Genomic DNA, 16,388 nt, shown 5'->3' on the forward strand with positions numbered 1-16,388 from the left:
CAGAGGACCTAATACTGATCTCCTTGTGGCGGAGTGTCCCGCCCCTTTGTTTATTATTGCTTTGTAGTATGATTTGTGTAAATGCGACAACGAAAGCCGTCCGATATTATTATTTGTTATTATTATGTATTGTTTGGCCGAACGAGCGAGACGCCGCCTGCCAGGTTAATATTTTTATTTTGTAATACCTTGTGAGGATGCGTGACTGATCAGCTACTGATTATTTAACTAGCTGACAGTCATGCATCCTTATTTAATCTTGTGCAGATTGTGGCCGAGGGGTAATAAGGTAATTAATTAATAGCTAGCTGTCAGAGGAGAGACGCGAGTTTGTGGAGTAAAGGAACCTATACTCTTACTATACGTGCTGGCTAAAAACCAGCACGATACTTGTTTTGGTGCAGTTTATTTGTTTGGCCAATGCGTCTTTTTGTTTGTGTTGGTTTTGTTTACATCTTTCATTTTCTGTTTATCATTTAATTAATACACTGAGCGCCACGGCTCAGTTTTCATCTGCCATTACGTGTTTTGGTTTCTGTGTTCTTCCGGGTCTGATGTCACCACTACAGTCATCCTGGTCACACTCCTCTAATCAGTACTTTCTGTTTTCTACATGTTATCCACTCCAATCCATGTACATGCATTTCTTTGAATCCCTACTGTGTTCAGTTTGAGAATTAATCTTTTATGCGAGACTTTGTCAAAAGCTTTCTGAAAATCTAAATAAATCATGTCACATGCTTTGCAGTGATCCATTGTCGATGTTGCATCCTCAAATAAATCAAGCAGGTTAGTTAGACACGGTCTCCCTTTCCTAAAACCATATTGACTGTCTCCCAGGACACTGTTACCATATAGGTAATTTTCCATTTTGGATCTTATTATAGTTTACATATAACAGAAGTCAGGCTTATTGGTCTGTAGTTACCTGGTTTGGTTTTGTTTCCCATTTTGTGGATCCGTATTACTTTTGCAATTTTTCAGTCTGTCGGTACCACCCCTGTGTCAAGAGACTGTTGCATGATCTTGGTTAGAGGTTTGTAAATAACTTTCATTTCTTTGAGTACTATTGGGAGGATCTCATCCGGCCCAGGGGATTTGTTTATTTTATGAGCTCCCAGTCCCTTTAACACTTCTGCCTCGGTTATGCTAAAGTTATTTAAAACTGGATAGAAACAGGTTGACATATGGGGCATGTTGTCCATATCCTCCTTTGTAAAGACTTGTGAAAAGTAATAATTTAATATATTTGCTTTTTTTTTTTCTTCATCTATGATTTTGCCATTTGTATCTCTTAGACATTTGACCTCCTATTTGAATGTTCTCTAGCTGTTATAAGTGCTCCCTGGAGCAAAGTGCCAATAATTAAATCATTGCTATCTACAACATTTATACATCTGTGAACTGGTCAAGTGACCATTTTGTTTTTTTAACAGCCAGTATGCTGTATATAGTTTAATATCTTACTGTTGACAACTTAAGCCTGTTTAGTACTATGCCTACCAAAACTCAAGACAATGCAAAATGACAAAATATTAAAAAATATCAGATTGTTGTATTTAGCTTAATAGTCCTGTCCACATAAATGATGATGTTTGAACAGTTCAGATGTTACTGTAGAACAGGATTTGACATTTGAAAATATAATATGGTAAATTAGAAAACAAGACTTTGGTTCGGGACACATAACTCCAGTCGCAGTCAACTACCACACAGTGTGAAGCAAAAAGTGTACTTGCTGTATGTCACATTTAAACTTCATGTAAAGAAAATGCTTCACTTAAAAATATAAAAAAAACAAAATAATAAAAAAACGTGTTCGGAACAATCAATGATTTGTAGACTTGACATTGAATGACACTCAACAATCAAACAGGACACTTCAGTCGAATCTACAAAAGGAAAGAATAACAAGATTTGAAAATTGGGATTGTAAAACAATACCATGTATCTTTACTAAGAGGTTGATTGGGTTGGAAGAAATGATAAATAATAATTAATAATACACATTATTGGAAATAAATGACTACAGATTTATCAAATCACTTTGCACTACACATTAGGACACATGTAAAGACTATACTTACCATTTGTGTTTCTATCATTATTCCCCCTTTGTTTAGGCATCCTAGTCACGTAATATAAATGTGTCCTTTCAATTGCCTCTTCTATAGAATAAAACATGCAAATATACATTATAAACCGTACAATGTAATGTTTGCCAATCAATACAAAATATCTTCCCAGCATAACCTGCAAACACAGCCAGATATGTATATCTCTATAATGTACAGAAGTAATAATATAAACAAAATAATGCTTAAAACATTGCATCAGCTTCTTTTATTTTTTTATATGAATGAGTAACTTGTGGTTTCACACCTGTGGCAAGGTAAAGAGCTTGAAAAAAATGCATGGCAATATTTTGCACTTTAACCAAATAACATTTCTGATGTACAAATTAAAGAGAATGCCATCTTAAATTAAATCAGACAAATCTTTTCACAAATTTTGGTTGTCGATTAATCTTTGGTACACATTTAGGGTCTTTTTTTTTGTAAGAACAACGCCCAATACTAAGCAAATGCAAATAAGTGATCACTTTTGTTCAGAAATTGAAGTGATATAGATATTTTTTTAAATACACTTGTTACTTCTTGTGTGGCCTACTTCATATTATAAAATATCCACTAAATGGATGCTGACACAAAGCTGCTATTCAATTTTGACAGTAAAACCTAATTTACCCAACTGTCATCAGTCATATTTATCCGCTGTATCACTTGGGTACAAATGTGTACCTTGCAAAATGAACCGACCCCAAAGAAACATATTCATGATTGAATTTTATGGGTGAAGGTGATACAATACAAATAATGATTAAAATAAGTAGCTAACAAAATGCTTTCATACATTTTCTCTGCCATGCACATCCATTCATTATATAGATTTCAAAGGTACAGTGTTGAAAGAAAAAACTAGTTTTAGCAAATATCTGGTACCCACTAGATTAAAGAAATCTATTTGCAAGCCATGCTTTTAGACTTGCACAATCTATTTTCATATAAATTAGTTTAAAAAGTCATTGACAAAGTATATGGTCATTACAATGAAACTTGACAAGTAGGAGCACCAAATGATGGGCAACCATCGGTCATAAAGGGTTAATATTAAATACCTCATTTCCCAGCACACATGTACCCTGCCAGGATGTCACAGCTGGATTTTTATGACATTGTAGAGCACTGGGGAATCACTTTGGCTTGCATCAACCACCGACAGTATATGTGGTTATACAGGGATTACTCCTAAAAATAAGAGGTGGATTCCATGGTGCTCTAAAATGCTCTAAAAATATCCAGTGCAGGTATTGCTTGCTGAAAGCAAACCACAAGTATGAATAGCAAACTGCAAATCATTTGCTGTCCCTCTGGCATTTAATGAATTGAGCAGGTAAAAAATGAAGGACTTATAGGCATATTAATTTGTCATGAAGATGGCTGGTTTTGGAAGACACCTTTTCAATTACTCTATTTGGAAAACAAAACCAACTGTGACAACAAAACAGTGCCTAAAAAACAAACAAAAAAAAAAACAAAAAAAAAAAAAAACCACATGATTATTATGCAGCCATCACTTCCATTTTATTAAAAAAATTTTTTTTTATTAATCTCTAGTGTTTTTACATAGTGCAAATTAAGTATCTCATGGTGGTTGAGTGTTGTAATTGTGGCAATAAGATGTGAATACTACACATATACTGGAATAAACTACAGAAACAATAAAAAAAAAAAAAAATTAAAAAAAAAAAAAATCAATCCAAGATAATTTTATGAAAAGGCATATCATATACTTTATGCTGGTCCAGGCCTCCCTTTACTTTAAAATGTTAAATAGTTGGCTTGTTTTCCCATGTTAAAATAATAGTATAGGCTTGAAAAACAAAATTAGCATGTATATACATTGTGTATAATTAAGCTGATTTACAATGTGTCTGTTGACAAAAATCACTGGAGACTTTATAGTATCAACATTATAGTATATAGGCTTCTCCCATTGAATACAAACCCATATGCATGCAACACCTAAGCAAATAACTCAATAACTTCTTTGGGTTTTACTCTTATAAAATGTGGCAATGATCAAGACAAAGTACATTACAGCTGATAGGATTCACTGTGCACTTATTCAAAGAAAGGATTTCTTCTGTTCGGTGGTCTTCTCTACATGGTGGTGAACCTGCCGAGGGCCTGCCTCAGCTTTTCAGCAATCTAGAAAAGAAAATCCATCATTACCATATGCATACTCAGCAATATATTAAGTGCTTGCATCATGTATTGTAGATCCTTGGGGTGCTTTGTCACTTACACCTAGTTAGTCTCTAGCTTCATAGTGTGTGGAACTGTAAACAAAATGTATAAATTGTTTAAAAGAACAAGTAAAATCAATAAAAAAACTAAATTATGGTTTAAAAGGATTTTCTTTTTATCTAATGAAATTCAGGACAACCTGCTGATCTGCTGTACCGCCGCCATGTGTAAGATCATTACTGTCCTAAAGGTAATCGTCAGTGTTAATATAGTGCCTACAACGTTTGATGGTTTGTCTGAAAATCAGCTGCAATCTCCACTTCCTTCCTCAACAAATGATAGACAAGGGAGTTGCACAGCAGTAACACAACAGTACAATGATAATATTAAATAATATTACAAAACTAAACCTTTTAGTTTATAAAATCCAAGTGATACTCCGTAATTCATATTATGACATTCAAGAGACAGACCTTGATTTCACATTAAACAAGGATGATATCCTCTCTCTGTGCTCCATGGAGGTGCATTTTGTTAACTTTTTGATCACTCTGGAGACAAAAATACAACCAACTGCAGCAATCACCTACAGTCTAGCAGAAGACAAACACTATACTTTTTTCTACTAAGAAAAAATGTATGTTACAAAGCTTCAATAAATAAACCAGGAGATTAATTAAAGAGTCCTGACAAGCGCCTTAGCTGTTTTGTACAAGTTCTGCAACTTCAGTCATTTGTTTGACCTTTTACAAAAAAATAGCACATGGCATGGGTGAATGATTTGAAAACATATCCCTGTACATTTACAGATTGTCAAAGAGATGAAAGGAAAATGCTTATGCTAGTTCACATCCTCCTGACATGAGACACATTAATTTTATTACCATTACACTCAGCTTGTTCTAAAGCATACTAGCTCCATCATTCTCCTTCTGACTGACGAGTGCTCAACACTGCCCAAGCTGTGTTTTTAAGTGAGCCCTGTCATGTCTTTGATTGTAACATCAGTATCGTTGACAACCTGACTTTTTCAACCCACAGCGTAATCTGCTTAAGGCAAGACATAAAGGCCAAGTACACAGCAATGTGCCACTGATACCTAGAGCTAAATGGAACTTTTGTACCAGAAAAAAGCGTGCTAGCATTACAGAGGTAAAATAAATGACCATCAGAATAAAGAATCCAAAAGAACTAATAAGTAGAATTATTATTGGACGCTTAGGCTGATATTCAGGGGATGTATTATTGAATGATTGCTCGCTCTCTAAGACTACTGAATAATTGCTCATTCCTATATAAATCTCAGGTAAACAAACACAGGCTTTGCCGTCGCAATTCCAGTTATATTCTACAACTGCGCCGCCAGTTCAAAGTACACACACAGACAGCACTTGTAATTTTATTTTTCCTGCAGTCTGCACTTCCCCATGCGTTGCCAGGCTTTTGTTTATTGCAGGGCTGTCTATGTGAATTTGTTTGGGGCGTGTTGTTTGGGGGGCTCGCCATGCCTCTTTCAGCTTCTCATTGCCCACCTTTTACTCCACCGTGCTTCGTGTTTTGATGCTTTAACTTGTTTGTACAGTCCTGAGCCTGTCACCTCAGTGGCTGTCCAACATTGAAAATACTGTTTATTTCTTATTAATGAACCATTCATTCTACCTGGAGCCATGTAGAGGTACTGCGATGTTTGGCCTAGCACTGGAAGACAAGTGTAACCTCACCAATAAGTTGACACCAGTTCCATCAAAGCATTATACACAAAAGACAATATTCCTCCATTCAGGAGAGCAATCACCAAGAAAAGGTGTTAAAACCAAGCCTCGCCTAGGTCAACTAGAAGCTGCTAGAGGCTGGAAAATGCTGGCAGATGTTGGTTAACGGCTTATTTTTCCACCTGAGATTGCCACCAAACTAACCTTCAACCAGACATTGTCTTGTGTTCTGGATCAGCATGCCTTGTTCATCTGGTAGTTAACAGTGCCATGGGAGGATGTTGTGAATGAGGCGTATGAGAGGAAAAAAAACTTCAGTGTGCTCAACTAGCTGCTGAAGCAGAACAGGCAGAATGGAGAGTACAGGTTTACCCAGTGGAGGTGGGCTGTTGAGGATTTGTAGCACACTCTACAACCCAGTATCTTAAAGATGTCAGGTTCAGTGACCAAGAGTTGCGTCGCACAGTGAAGAACTTATCTGAAGCAGCAGAAAAGAGCAGCAACTGGCTGTGGGTGAGAAGGAAAGTTTCTGGCTGGGGATCTTAAGCACAATAGAAAGAAAGCAGTGCTGATGTACAGGTACGTTGAGTGGGGGACAGAAGGGGGTGATATTAGGACGCCAGAATCACGGTTGAGCCCTCTTGAGGTTTCGTGGGCTAGTCGATGAAACACAGAGAACGGAAGGTGCCCACTTGAAGACCCCAGAGATGTACCCTATTTAACTCAATCCAGATGGCTGTCATTCTGATGTGCTGGGGAGACCGCACTGTGGTTGATCCCCAGAGCCAGCATCGCAGTGTGCTGATGCGCTGGGGAGGCAAAATAAGCTGATCCCTGGAGCCAGCCTTACACTTCAGCCATCAACACCAGGCAGAAGGAAACTCTGCTCACAGAGCAAAATAAAATATTTAAACAAAAATAAATCATGAACACAAATAGGTCAGGCTGGGCAATCGCCTTCACTGTTCCTATATGTTTTTAACCTCTTAAACCCCCAGCCTCCCACAGGCAATTTCCGCCTGGATTGCTATGGCCTTAAATAAATCACATTATCTTCCAAAGTATAGACAGCACAGGCATGGTTCAGAGCTTGAATTCAAGGTAACCACCTGGCCATTAGTACTAAAACCTCAGATTTGATACAAGTCTTACTCAGTACCACATTGGAAGGAAATATCCAGAAAAAACCCCAGAAAAAACAAGAAACGCTTTTCGTTTGTTTATATTCTATCGTCATTTTTTCACCTTGTAGCACATGAAGAGAGCCAGATTTTTTCCAGCGCTTCCCCAGCATGTCTACTACACTGGATAAAATTTGAAACTGATTGAATAAAGGGATCAAATTCTGCATGAGTTTTTACAAAGGTCCAAGGGTCCCCAAACCTCTCCAAAAATGAATATTGTGTAAATCTTTATGGCCAGTCATACACTAATTTCTTGAGCAAGATCTAAAAGGGAGGTTACCTTCTGGCACCTCACATGCTATACATTGCCACATGAATTAGATTTTGTAATCCTCTTTTTTACTTATTTGTCCAATATTTCATTCAAAAGGTGGCCTTTTTGGAGAGCTTTGGGGTGCCCGAAATGTATCCATGATGAGTATGCATGACAAATACTCTCAATTCGTATGCCACAACTGTCAGGCACATTGCTCTCACATAACTGTGTGTTTGTGCATGAGAATGTTGCTACTGAGATTTTTCTGTAGCTCTAAATTTTCAGTACCTGACTGTAATTTTGTTACTCACTTGCTTGAAAGTATGTAAATGTGAAGAAGCAAAATAATGAGATTTTTTTTTTCAAAATAAAGTGGTTACACTCATTCAAGCACTGCTGACAGGTGAACATATGTTGATTGGATAAAGGCGTCCGCTAAATGTCTACAATAATAATAATAATAATAATAATAATAATAATAATAATAATAATAATAAGATTGCAGACACCTTTGCTGCTCTAAATCAGGCTGCCAGACTGAAAACACATCAGTTACTTTCATCTTTACTTTGATTGACATGTGGCAAACAAAGGAACTGAGTGATTGTTGGAGCAGGCAGACAGCTTATCTTGAAAGGCTAAGAAACCTACACTGTTTCTAGGTGAAGTATAACAAAGTTTGCTAAACACTCCCATGCAATAATCTAAATCAATGAACATCAATGAGAAAATAATAAAGACAGCCGGGAAGCAACAATTACTTCTTGCAACTTGTATTGCATTGTAAAGGTCAGGGACCATATACAGCAGCACAGCACAGATGAGACATGGTGTTGCTCTTTACTATGCAATAAAAGTTATTTTAAAAAATGTTATTTTTATGTGCCCTTTGAGAGTCAAATGGTTGCATTTTCTAATAACATTTACAGTAAAAATGCATACTGAAAATTACGTATAATAATAATAATAATAATAATAATAAATAGTGTGGATCCATTACACTTACAAATCCTGAAGAGGCTCCAATCCATCTTCAAATTCTGCTTCCAGACGCTGAATCAGCGCTCTCCAACCCAGAAAGTCATTTTCACCGTCACTTTCACTATTATCCATCTCCTCCAAAACTTCAAAAAGACTGAATCGACTTCTTTTGGGATGCTTTGGAACACTGCTCGCCATTTCGTATGATTTTACAAATTTTACTAATTGAAAAATGATCAGAAAACGGTAAGAAACCTTGATCCTACGTGCGTAACACTGCGCTCTCGTTTGCAAATATGTGCCTTGCTTACATATGCGCATCGATTACTCTTCAATGGAATAGGCTACAAACAAAATCAAGGTATGAATGGAGAGCTTGTGACCTCCCCTACAATGTGATCACCGAGATTTCATCATCAACAGACACGCACAGCTAGTCGATCAGAGTTGTTTTTGAACCGTGAGGTACTAGACACATTGCGAAGGGAATATCTCAGGGGTGAAATGGTGAATTTGAAAAATTCCTTCGCTGTTTGACGGTAGGAAAACAACATTTCTGATATTGAGTCCGTTTTTTTTGCTGTTTTGCTTTTGTAATAATATTACAGATGATTTTTGAAATATAATGTGTAATTGCACTACCATGTCCTGCCCGCGGGACACAGGGGGCGTAAGAGGTTACATTAATTTTCAATTTCTCTCTCGCGCCTCATTCGCTGTCATTTCTCCTCTGAACATACTCACCCAGAGTGCAGAGAGCGGTGGGTATATATATAGGTGACCATCTCCCGATTAGCAACAATTACACAATTAATTTGGGAGATGGCCACCTTCTGCATGAGGCTTTTAATCACTCCTGGCAGCCCCCTTTTCCGGAGGCGCCGGCCCTGGTGTTTCCTATAGTCCTGCAGGACTAGCAGCGACCCCAAGAGAAGCAAGACCGGCAGCGACCCCGGGTGAAGCAAGACCGGCAGCGACCCCGGGTGAAGCAAGACCGGCAGTGACCCCGGGCGAAGCAAGTCTGGCAGCGACCCCTGGCGAAGCAAGTCTGGCGATGGCGAACTGCCACCCTCGGGCGATGGCAGCAGTGAACCCTCTGGAGGCAATTGCAGGAGGGAAGCCAGGACTAGCGGTGGTGCTGGGGTTGGCCCTCTTTGCAGCCACTGTGGCCGGGCGGTTTTCCCCTGTGCTCCCCTCAGCAACCTATGCAGGGGCTGCTGAGTCCAGGCAGCCTCTTGTCCCGGTCAGTCCTGTCGTGAAGGAAGAGGCAGCTCCTGCTCCTCTCCCTTGGGTGGTGATGGCGGAGACAGAGGCAGCTTCTGCTGCTCTGCTCCTTGCGAAGGCGGCAGGGGCTCCTCCCCTTCTGGCAGAGGAGGTGGCAGGGGAAACCAGCAGGCATGCTCCCTCTGCTAATTGAGGTGGGAGTGGCACGTAGTCCTCCCATGGAGGTGGAGGTGGAGGTGGAACCACCACGTATTCTCCCTCAGCTGGTGGGTACCTGGGCTGTGGACGTTCAACCATCCCCCTCTTGGGTTGTGGACGCGCAGACTCCCCCCTCTTGGGCTGTGGACGTGCCGACTCCCCCCTCTTGGGCTGTGGATGCACCGACTCCTCCCTCTTGCGCTGTGGATGCATCGACTTCTCCCACTCCAGGTCCGTGTCCTCTCTCTCCCACTCCTTGCTTCCTCTCTGCCTCCTCCTTCCTTCCTCTCTGCCTCCTCCTCACCTCTGCTTTGTGTGAAGACGGCGGCTCTTCTGGGTTCTTCAGGGTGCCTGGTCCTGGCTCATTTGGGCAGCCAACACCTCTCCCAGATATTAGGAGGGGCAGATGGCCACTGTGTGCCCAAACTCCCCACAACCAGTGCACCACTTGTCCAGGTCATAGACCCAGCCGACGTCCCTCTGCAGCTGATGTAGCTGCTTCTTTCAGGTTCTCCTTTTCCCTTCCATCCTTTTCTTCCTCACTCCACAAAGTTATATACAAAAAAGAAAAGAAAAATCTGCAGTACACTTATCTGGCCTGAGTCCAGGAGGTGCTGGTGATCCCACACTAGACAGCGGTGACATTAGGCAAGATGCCGGAAGAACAAGAGACAGGCATTGCAGTTGTAAAAAGACACAGCGCCATTTATTTCAAAACAAAAAAATAAATAAAATATTTAAAACAAACAGAAAACGCTGCTCTCAGAGCAAAATAAAATATTTAAACAAAAATAAATCACAAACACAAATAGGTCAGGCTGGGCAATTTTTCCTGGCTGACTAGACACATATCTAAATTTAGCTGTCTTAGGTTTCCTCAAAGGGAAGTTAGGCTTAATATGACCTTCTTGTCCACAGTTAACACTATTTTGCTCTTACTAGATTTAACAGTTGCATTAGGATACTTTTTCACTTCAACATAACCAGCACCTTCCCCGAACCCCTCAGACTTGCCCTGGCCGGGAGTGCTGGTCCCTTGGGTATAGTGGTAGGTCTTCTGTCCTCTACGTGCCGACACAAAAATCTCAGCCAGCCTTCCAGGGCTGAAGAGAGATTGTGCTCCTTAATTCAGACGTACACCTCTGGGTTGACAATCCTCAGGAACTGCTCCAGGACGATAATTTCTCCGATCTCCTGTTTCTTGTTCTCATCTGGTTATATCCATTTACGATACAATTCCTGCAGACGGACATAAAGTTCTTTGGGAGTTTCGCCTGACAAGACATTCATGGACCAAAAACGCTTTCGGTAAGTGTCCACATTAATTTCATATTTCTTTAATATAGCTTCCTTCACTTTATCGTAGTCCTTGGTTTCCTCATTGTTCTTGATTACAAATGCATAGCAGACTTTGCTGGTAAGGAGGGGAACTAGCCGTATGGCCCAATGTCTTTTGCCCAATGTACAGGCTGTCACCATCTTCCTCCAACCTGGTTTGGCCCTTTAGCTTTACCTCTTCTTGGAGCTGTGTGAACTGGTGCTGCATCATCTTCCACCGTTACCCGTGCTTAGCTCCTTCATGTTCCACCTTTTCCTCCCTCCACTGTTGTATTTCAAAAGTATGATTTAAATATACTGGTGGGTCTCCTGTTGAGCTGTCCTCTGCTGCCGTCACCCCACCTTCACTCTCCTCCGGCCACTAATCATGAGAACATTTTGGGGGCATGACTTTTGCTCAGGTCTCTCTATGCTCCAATCAAAAGTCACTTTTGCTCAGAACAGTCTCGCACGCTGCTTCTGTGGGCCAATGGCCAAATCCCACCACTGCCAACAAATGTGGTGATGGTCCAGGGTCTGATGTTCGGTGTAAGCAGGAAGCAGACAGGAACAGAAGTTGTAGATTGCAATCCAAAATACTTATTTTATTATTAATCAAAAGGCATAAGCATAAGGCATATTAAATACCCTGACAGTGTTTGAAAGGCAGGATCATGAAAATAAGGAATTTATAATCCCGTCCAGTCATTTTTACTGCCTTTTATATATATGTTTTTATTTTGAATATAACCTACAGTATTTTACAATATTCAACAGTAAAAGCCAAGAAAGAATGTAATTATTCTCAGCTCCCTTTATACATCAGTTGCCATCGGGACTGTTGATAAGAAACAATGCCACAAAGTACATTCCATTACATTCCATAGTGGATGTTGTAGACCAGACAGCGCGTCAGTACTCAGTGAAAGCTTGTTCTCATTGGTGGCCAGTTGCTGTATTATACAATGTACTGGAGCTGGCAGCCATCAATTCCTTAGTTTTGTACAAGGAATGCACCGGGAAAATATCAGAAATATCGGTTCATCTTGAAGCTAGCCACAGAAAACTGCAAAGCAGCAGGCAAATGCAGCTCTACTTGGATTCATGCTGCACCCAGTGAAACACAAAAGAGAAAACAATGTAGGGAGCTAAATGCAAGAAAAATAAAACTTCTGATATCTGTGTCCTATGTGAAAGAGCAGTATGTGGTAAATGCACAGGAAAAGTTCAGAAGCGTTATATCTATGTGGATTGTGCTACTTAGGTGCTACTTTGAAGTCCATTTCCCTGAAAGCGCATTCACATTACATAATGGGAATTGAGTTATTTTATTTTGTTAGGTTACTTTTAAAAATAACAATTTTGTTTTTTTACAGTTTTGTATGTAAATATACCTTTACACACTAGTTTCTTTTGAAATGTTTATTTTATTGTATTTTTTATTTTTTGAAGTAGTGCTATATAGTTAGAAAATAAACCCTTTTATGTTTAATTGTTTATTTCAATACAACGTTTTGGCTGTGCAGATGTTTGATATGACGTGCTTGAATACAACTTTTGAGTGGTATCTGATGTTTGTCTTTCATTTTAATATTGAGGTTGTTTAAACCATCATAATGACTGCCGGCAGCGGTTCTAGGTATGAGTATAACTGCGGCGGTTCTAGTGTTAATTATATGGTAGGCTAGTTCATTCTGACTATTGTGTTTGTCAAGCTCAATAAACAAAGGAATAGGTTGTGCACATGGCGTACCGAGCTTGAGGATGCGTAACACAGCTCTGTGCACGTCCTGCATTAGCATACTTAATTTGTTTCTGATTCTTGACTTAAATTCCATTTAGCCAAACCTAAACGCACATTTTAAACTGGAATACCAAGAAAAGAATTAAGATGCTTTTTAAAGAAACAGCCCACAATGTTAATAGTTGTGGTATTAGTAATTTATTGAGCAACAGCTGATAGAAACAGGAGCAAGTCATATATTTAGGAATTTGGTACACATGAAAGTTGTTTCAGTTAGGACAACTTGTTTTTGACCAGCATTTTTGGCAATATGTAAATATAAAAGCACTGAACAGACTTAAAAAAAGAGGTAAATTGAAATTCACCCTGGCTTTTTCATTTTCCCTAAACTTTGCATGGCTGCAGGATTACTTACCAATGGCTACAGGACAGACTTAGTGCTGACAGCCTCAATGACAACAAAATGACAAATAAATAAGATAGGAAAGGAGGAATTATCTTACTGTTTCATAAAACTTGACTTGCTGTTCCAGGTAGAGCTGCATCACTCTGTTATAGTCATAAATGCGATTACTGTGGAAGTGGTTCATTTCGGCTGAAATTGAAGTAGCAAAAGAAATAGGTTACATCTTTGGAGCAGATGCATAAATAAATAATAGTATGATGATCAAATAAATACTAGATATTATATTGACGATGTTATTTAAGCAGTGTCCCGATTAGAATAATCAACTTAATCACTACAGTAGGTACCCATCACATAATGTTTCATAAAATTCTCTAAACTTATTGACACCCTCAACATTTAAGTAGAATCAATTATTCAAAATGAACTACATTTTGCACAGATACAGCTAGGTTGACACTCATGCCAAACAATTAACCTAGCAACTGTCTAGTACCTTACTGCTAAAACATGCTACAACATATAACAACCTGTATTGTTTAAAATTAGGTTAGTTTTATTGGAGGGCCATTTAAAACTTGAGTTTGACACCACCCTGGATTAGATAATAAGCATAACTCTTTGATTTACCTTGCAATGCATATGACATAGTGCTCACACGCTTGGCCATGGTCACCTTGTCCTGCTGTGTTATTTTACTTGTTGCAACCAGTTTATCACCTTCCTTCACCTTTTCTATTGCTGCCTAGTAAAGGTAAAGCACAAGTTTACGTTACAGAAATGTCACATTTTCCATTTTTTGTCAGTTTCAAAGCTTCCATTGGCCTCTTGGTAGCCTCTCTGATCAGTCTCCTTCTTGCTCGGTCATCCAGTTTGGAGAGACGGCCTGATCTAGGCAGGGTCTTGGTAGTGCCATACACCTTCCACTTCTTAATAATCGTCTTGACCGTGCTCCAATGGATATTCAAGGCCTTTGATTTATTTTTTTTTACCCATCCCCTGATCTGTGCCTTTCAACAACTTTGTCCCTGAGTTCTTTTGAAAGCGCCTTGGTGCTCATGGTTGAGTCTTTGCTTCGAAATGCACTACCCAGCAAAGGGAACCTAAAGGAACCGCTGAATTTATCCTGAAATCATGTGAATCACTACAATTTAACACAGGTGGAGGCCACTTAACCTGGTGTGTGATTCTGAAGGCGATTGGTTACACCTGAGCTAATTTAGGATTGCTAATACAAGTGAGGTGGACTCTTATTCAAACAATCTATTTCAGTTATGTATTTCTAGAATATTTTTTTCACTTGGAAATTCTGGGGTAGGATGTGTAGATAAATGAAAAAAAAAAATAAAGAAACTATTTTAATGCATTTTAATTCCAGGGTATAAGGCAACAAAAGGTGAACATTTTGAAAGGGGGTGTAGACTTTCTTTCTATAGGCACTGTATGTGGGGGGGGGGGGGGGGTCAATACTTTCGCAAGCCACTGTGTGTGTGTGTGTGTGTGTGTGTATATATATATATATATATATATATATATATATATATATATATATATATATATATATATATATATATATATATATATGTTTACACACACACACAGTGGCTTGCGAAAGTATTGACCCCCCCCCCCCCCCTTGGCATTTTTCCTATTTTGTTGCCTTACAACCTGGAATTAAAATGGATTTTTTGGGGGTTTGTATCATTTGATTTACACAACATGCCTACCACTTTGAAGATGCAAAATATTTTTTATTGTGAAAGAAACAAGAAATAAGACAAAAAAACAGAAAACTTGAGTATAAATAAGTATTCACCCCCCCCCAAAGTCAATACTTTGTAGAGCCACCTTTTGCAGCAATTATAGCTGCAAGTCTCTTGGGGTATGTATCTATAAACTTGGCACATCTAGCTACTGGGATTTTTGTCCATTCTTCAAGGCAAAACTGCTCCACCACCTTCAAGTTGGATGGGTTCCGCTGGTGTACAGCAATCTTTAAGTCATACCACAGATTCTCAATTGGATTGAGGTCTGGGCTTTGACTAGGCCATTCCAAGACATTTAAATGTTTCCCCTTAAATCACTCGAGTGTTGCTTTAGCAGTATGCTTAGGGTCATTGTCCTGCTGGAAGGTGAACCTCCGTCCCAGTCTCAAATCTCTGGAAGACTGAAACAGGTTTCCCTCAAGAATTTCCCTGTATTTAGCGCCATCCATCATTCCTTCAATTCTGACCAGTTTCCCAGTCCCTGCCGATGAAAAACATCCCCAGACCATGATGCTGCCACCACCATACTTCACTGTGGGGATGGTGTTCTCGGGGTGATGAGAGGTGTTGGGTTTGCGCCACATAGCGTTTTCCTTGATGGCCAAAAAGCTCAATTTTAGTCTCATCTGACCAGAGTATTTTCTTCCATATGTTTGGGGAGTCTCCCACATGCCTTTTGGCGAACAACAAACGTGTTTGCTTATTTTTTTCTTTAAGCAATGGCTTTTTTCTGGCCACTCCGTAAGCCCAGCTCTGTTGAGTGTCCTGCTTAAAGTGGTCCTATGGACAGATACTCCAATCTCTGCTGTGGAGCTTTGCAGCTCCTTCAGAGTTATCTTTGGTCTCTTTGTTGCCTCTCTGATTAATGCCCTCCTTGCCTGGTCCATGAGTTTTGGTGGGTGGCCCTCTCTTGCCAGGTTTGTTGTGGTGCCATATTCTTTTCATTTTTTAATAATGGCTTTAATGGTGCTCCGTGGGATGTTCAAAGTTTCTGATATTTTTTTATAACCCAACCCTGATCTGTACTTCTAAAACTTCAAAACTTCTGAAACACAATCATTAACTGAAACAGAAACAGCTGTGTAGGAGGAATAACACTGGGTGAGGAACAGCCAAACTCAGCTAACAAGGTGAGGTTGCTGAAGACAGTTTACTGTCAAAAGTCATACACCATGGCAAGACTGAGCACAGCAACAAGACACAAGGTAGTTATACTGCATCAGCAAGGTCTCTCCCAGGCAGAAATTTCAAGGCAGACAGGAAACACAATGAGTGTCTGCAGGCAACAGT

General features: G+C 39.5%; 1 protein-coding gene across 3 annotated transcripts in view; it reads right to left on the reverse strand.

Annotated features, from left to right (window-relative positions):
* Nucleotides 1-2,328: 2,328 nt before the first annotated feature.
* The window catches only part of LOC121316006 (sorting nexin-9-like), a 118,796-nt gene continuing 104,736 nt past the window's right edge, over nucleotides 2,329-16,388 (reverse strand). For all 3 annotated transcript variants that reach the window (XM_041250680.1, XM_041250679.1, XM_041250678.1), the window contains 3 exons: nucleotides 13,963-14,077; nucleotides 13,430-13,521; nucleotides 2,329-4,271 (listed from right to left, as the gene is read on the reverse strand). In XM_041250680.1, the coding sequence (XP_041106614.1) occupies nucleotides 4,224-4,271; nucleotides 13,430-13,521; nucleotides 13,963-14,077 (255 nt within the window). In that variant the 3' untranslated portion in view covers nucleotides 2,329-4,223. The remainder of the gene's footprint in view (nucleotides 4,272-13,429; nucleotides 13,522-13,962; nucleotides 14,078-16,388) is intronic.

The sequence above is a fragment of the Polyodon spathula genome, chromosome 5 (assembly GCF_017654505.1).
Source record: "Polyodon spathula isolate WHYD16114869_AA chromosome 5, ASM1765450v1, whole genome shotgun sequence".
Taxonomy (NCBI): domain Eukaryota; kingdom Metazoa; phylum Chordata; class Actinopteri; order Acipenseriformes; family Polyodontidae; genus Polyodon; species Polyodon spathula.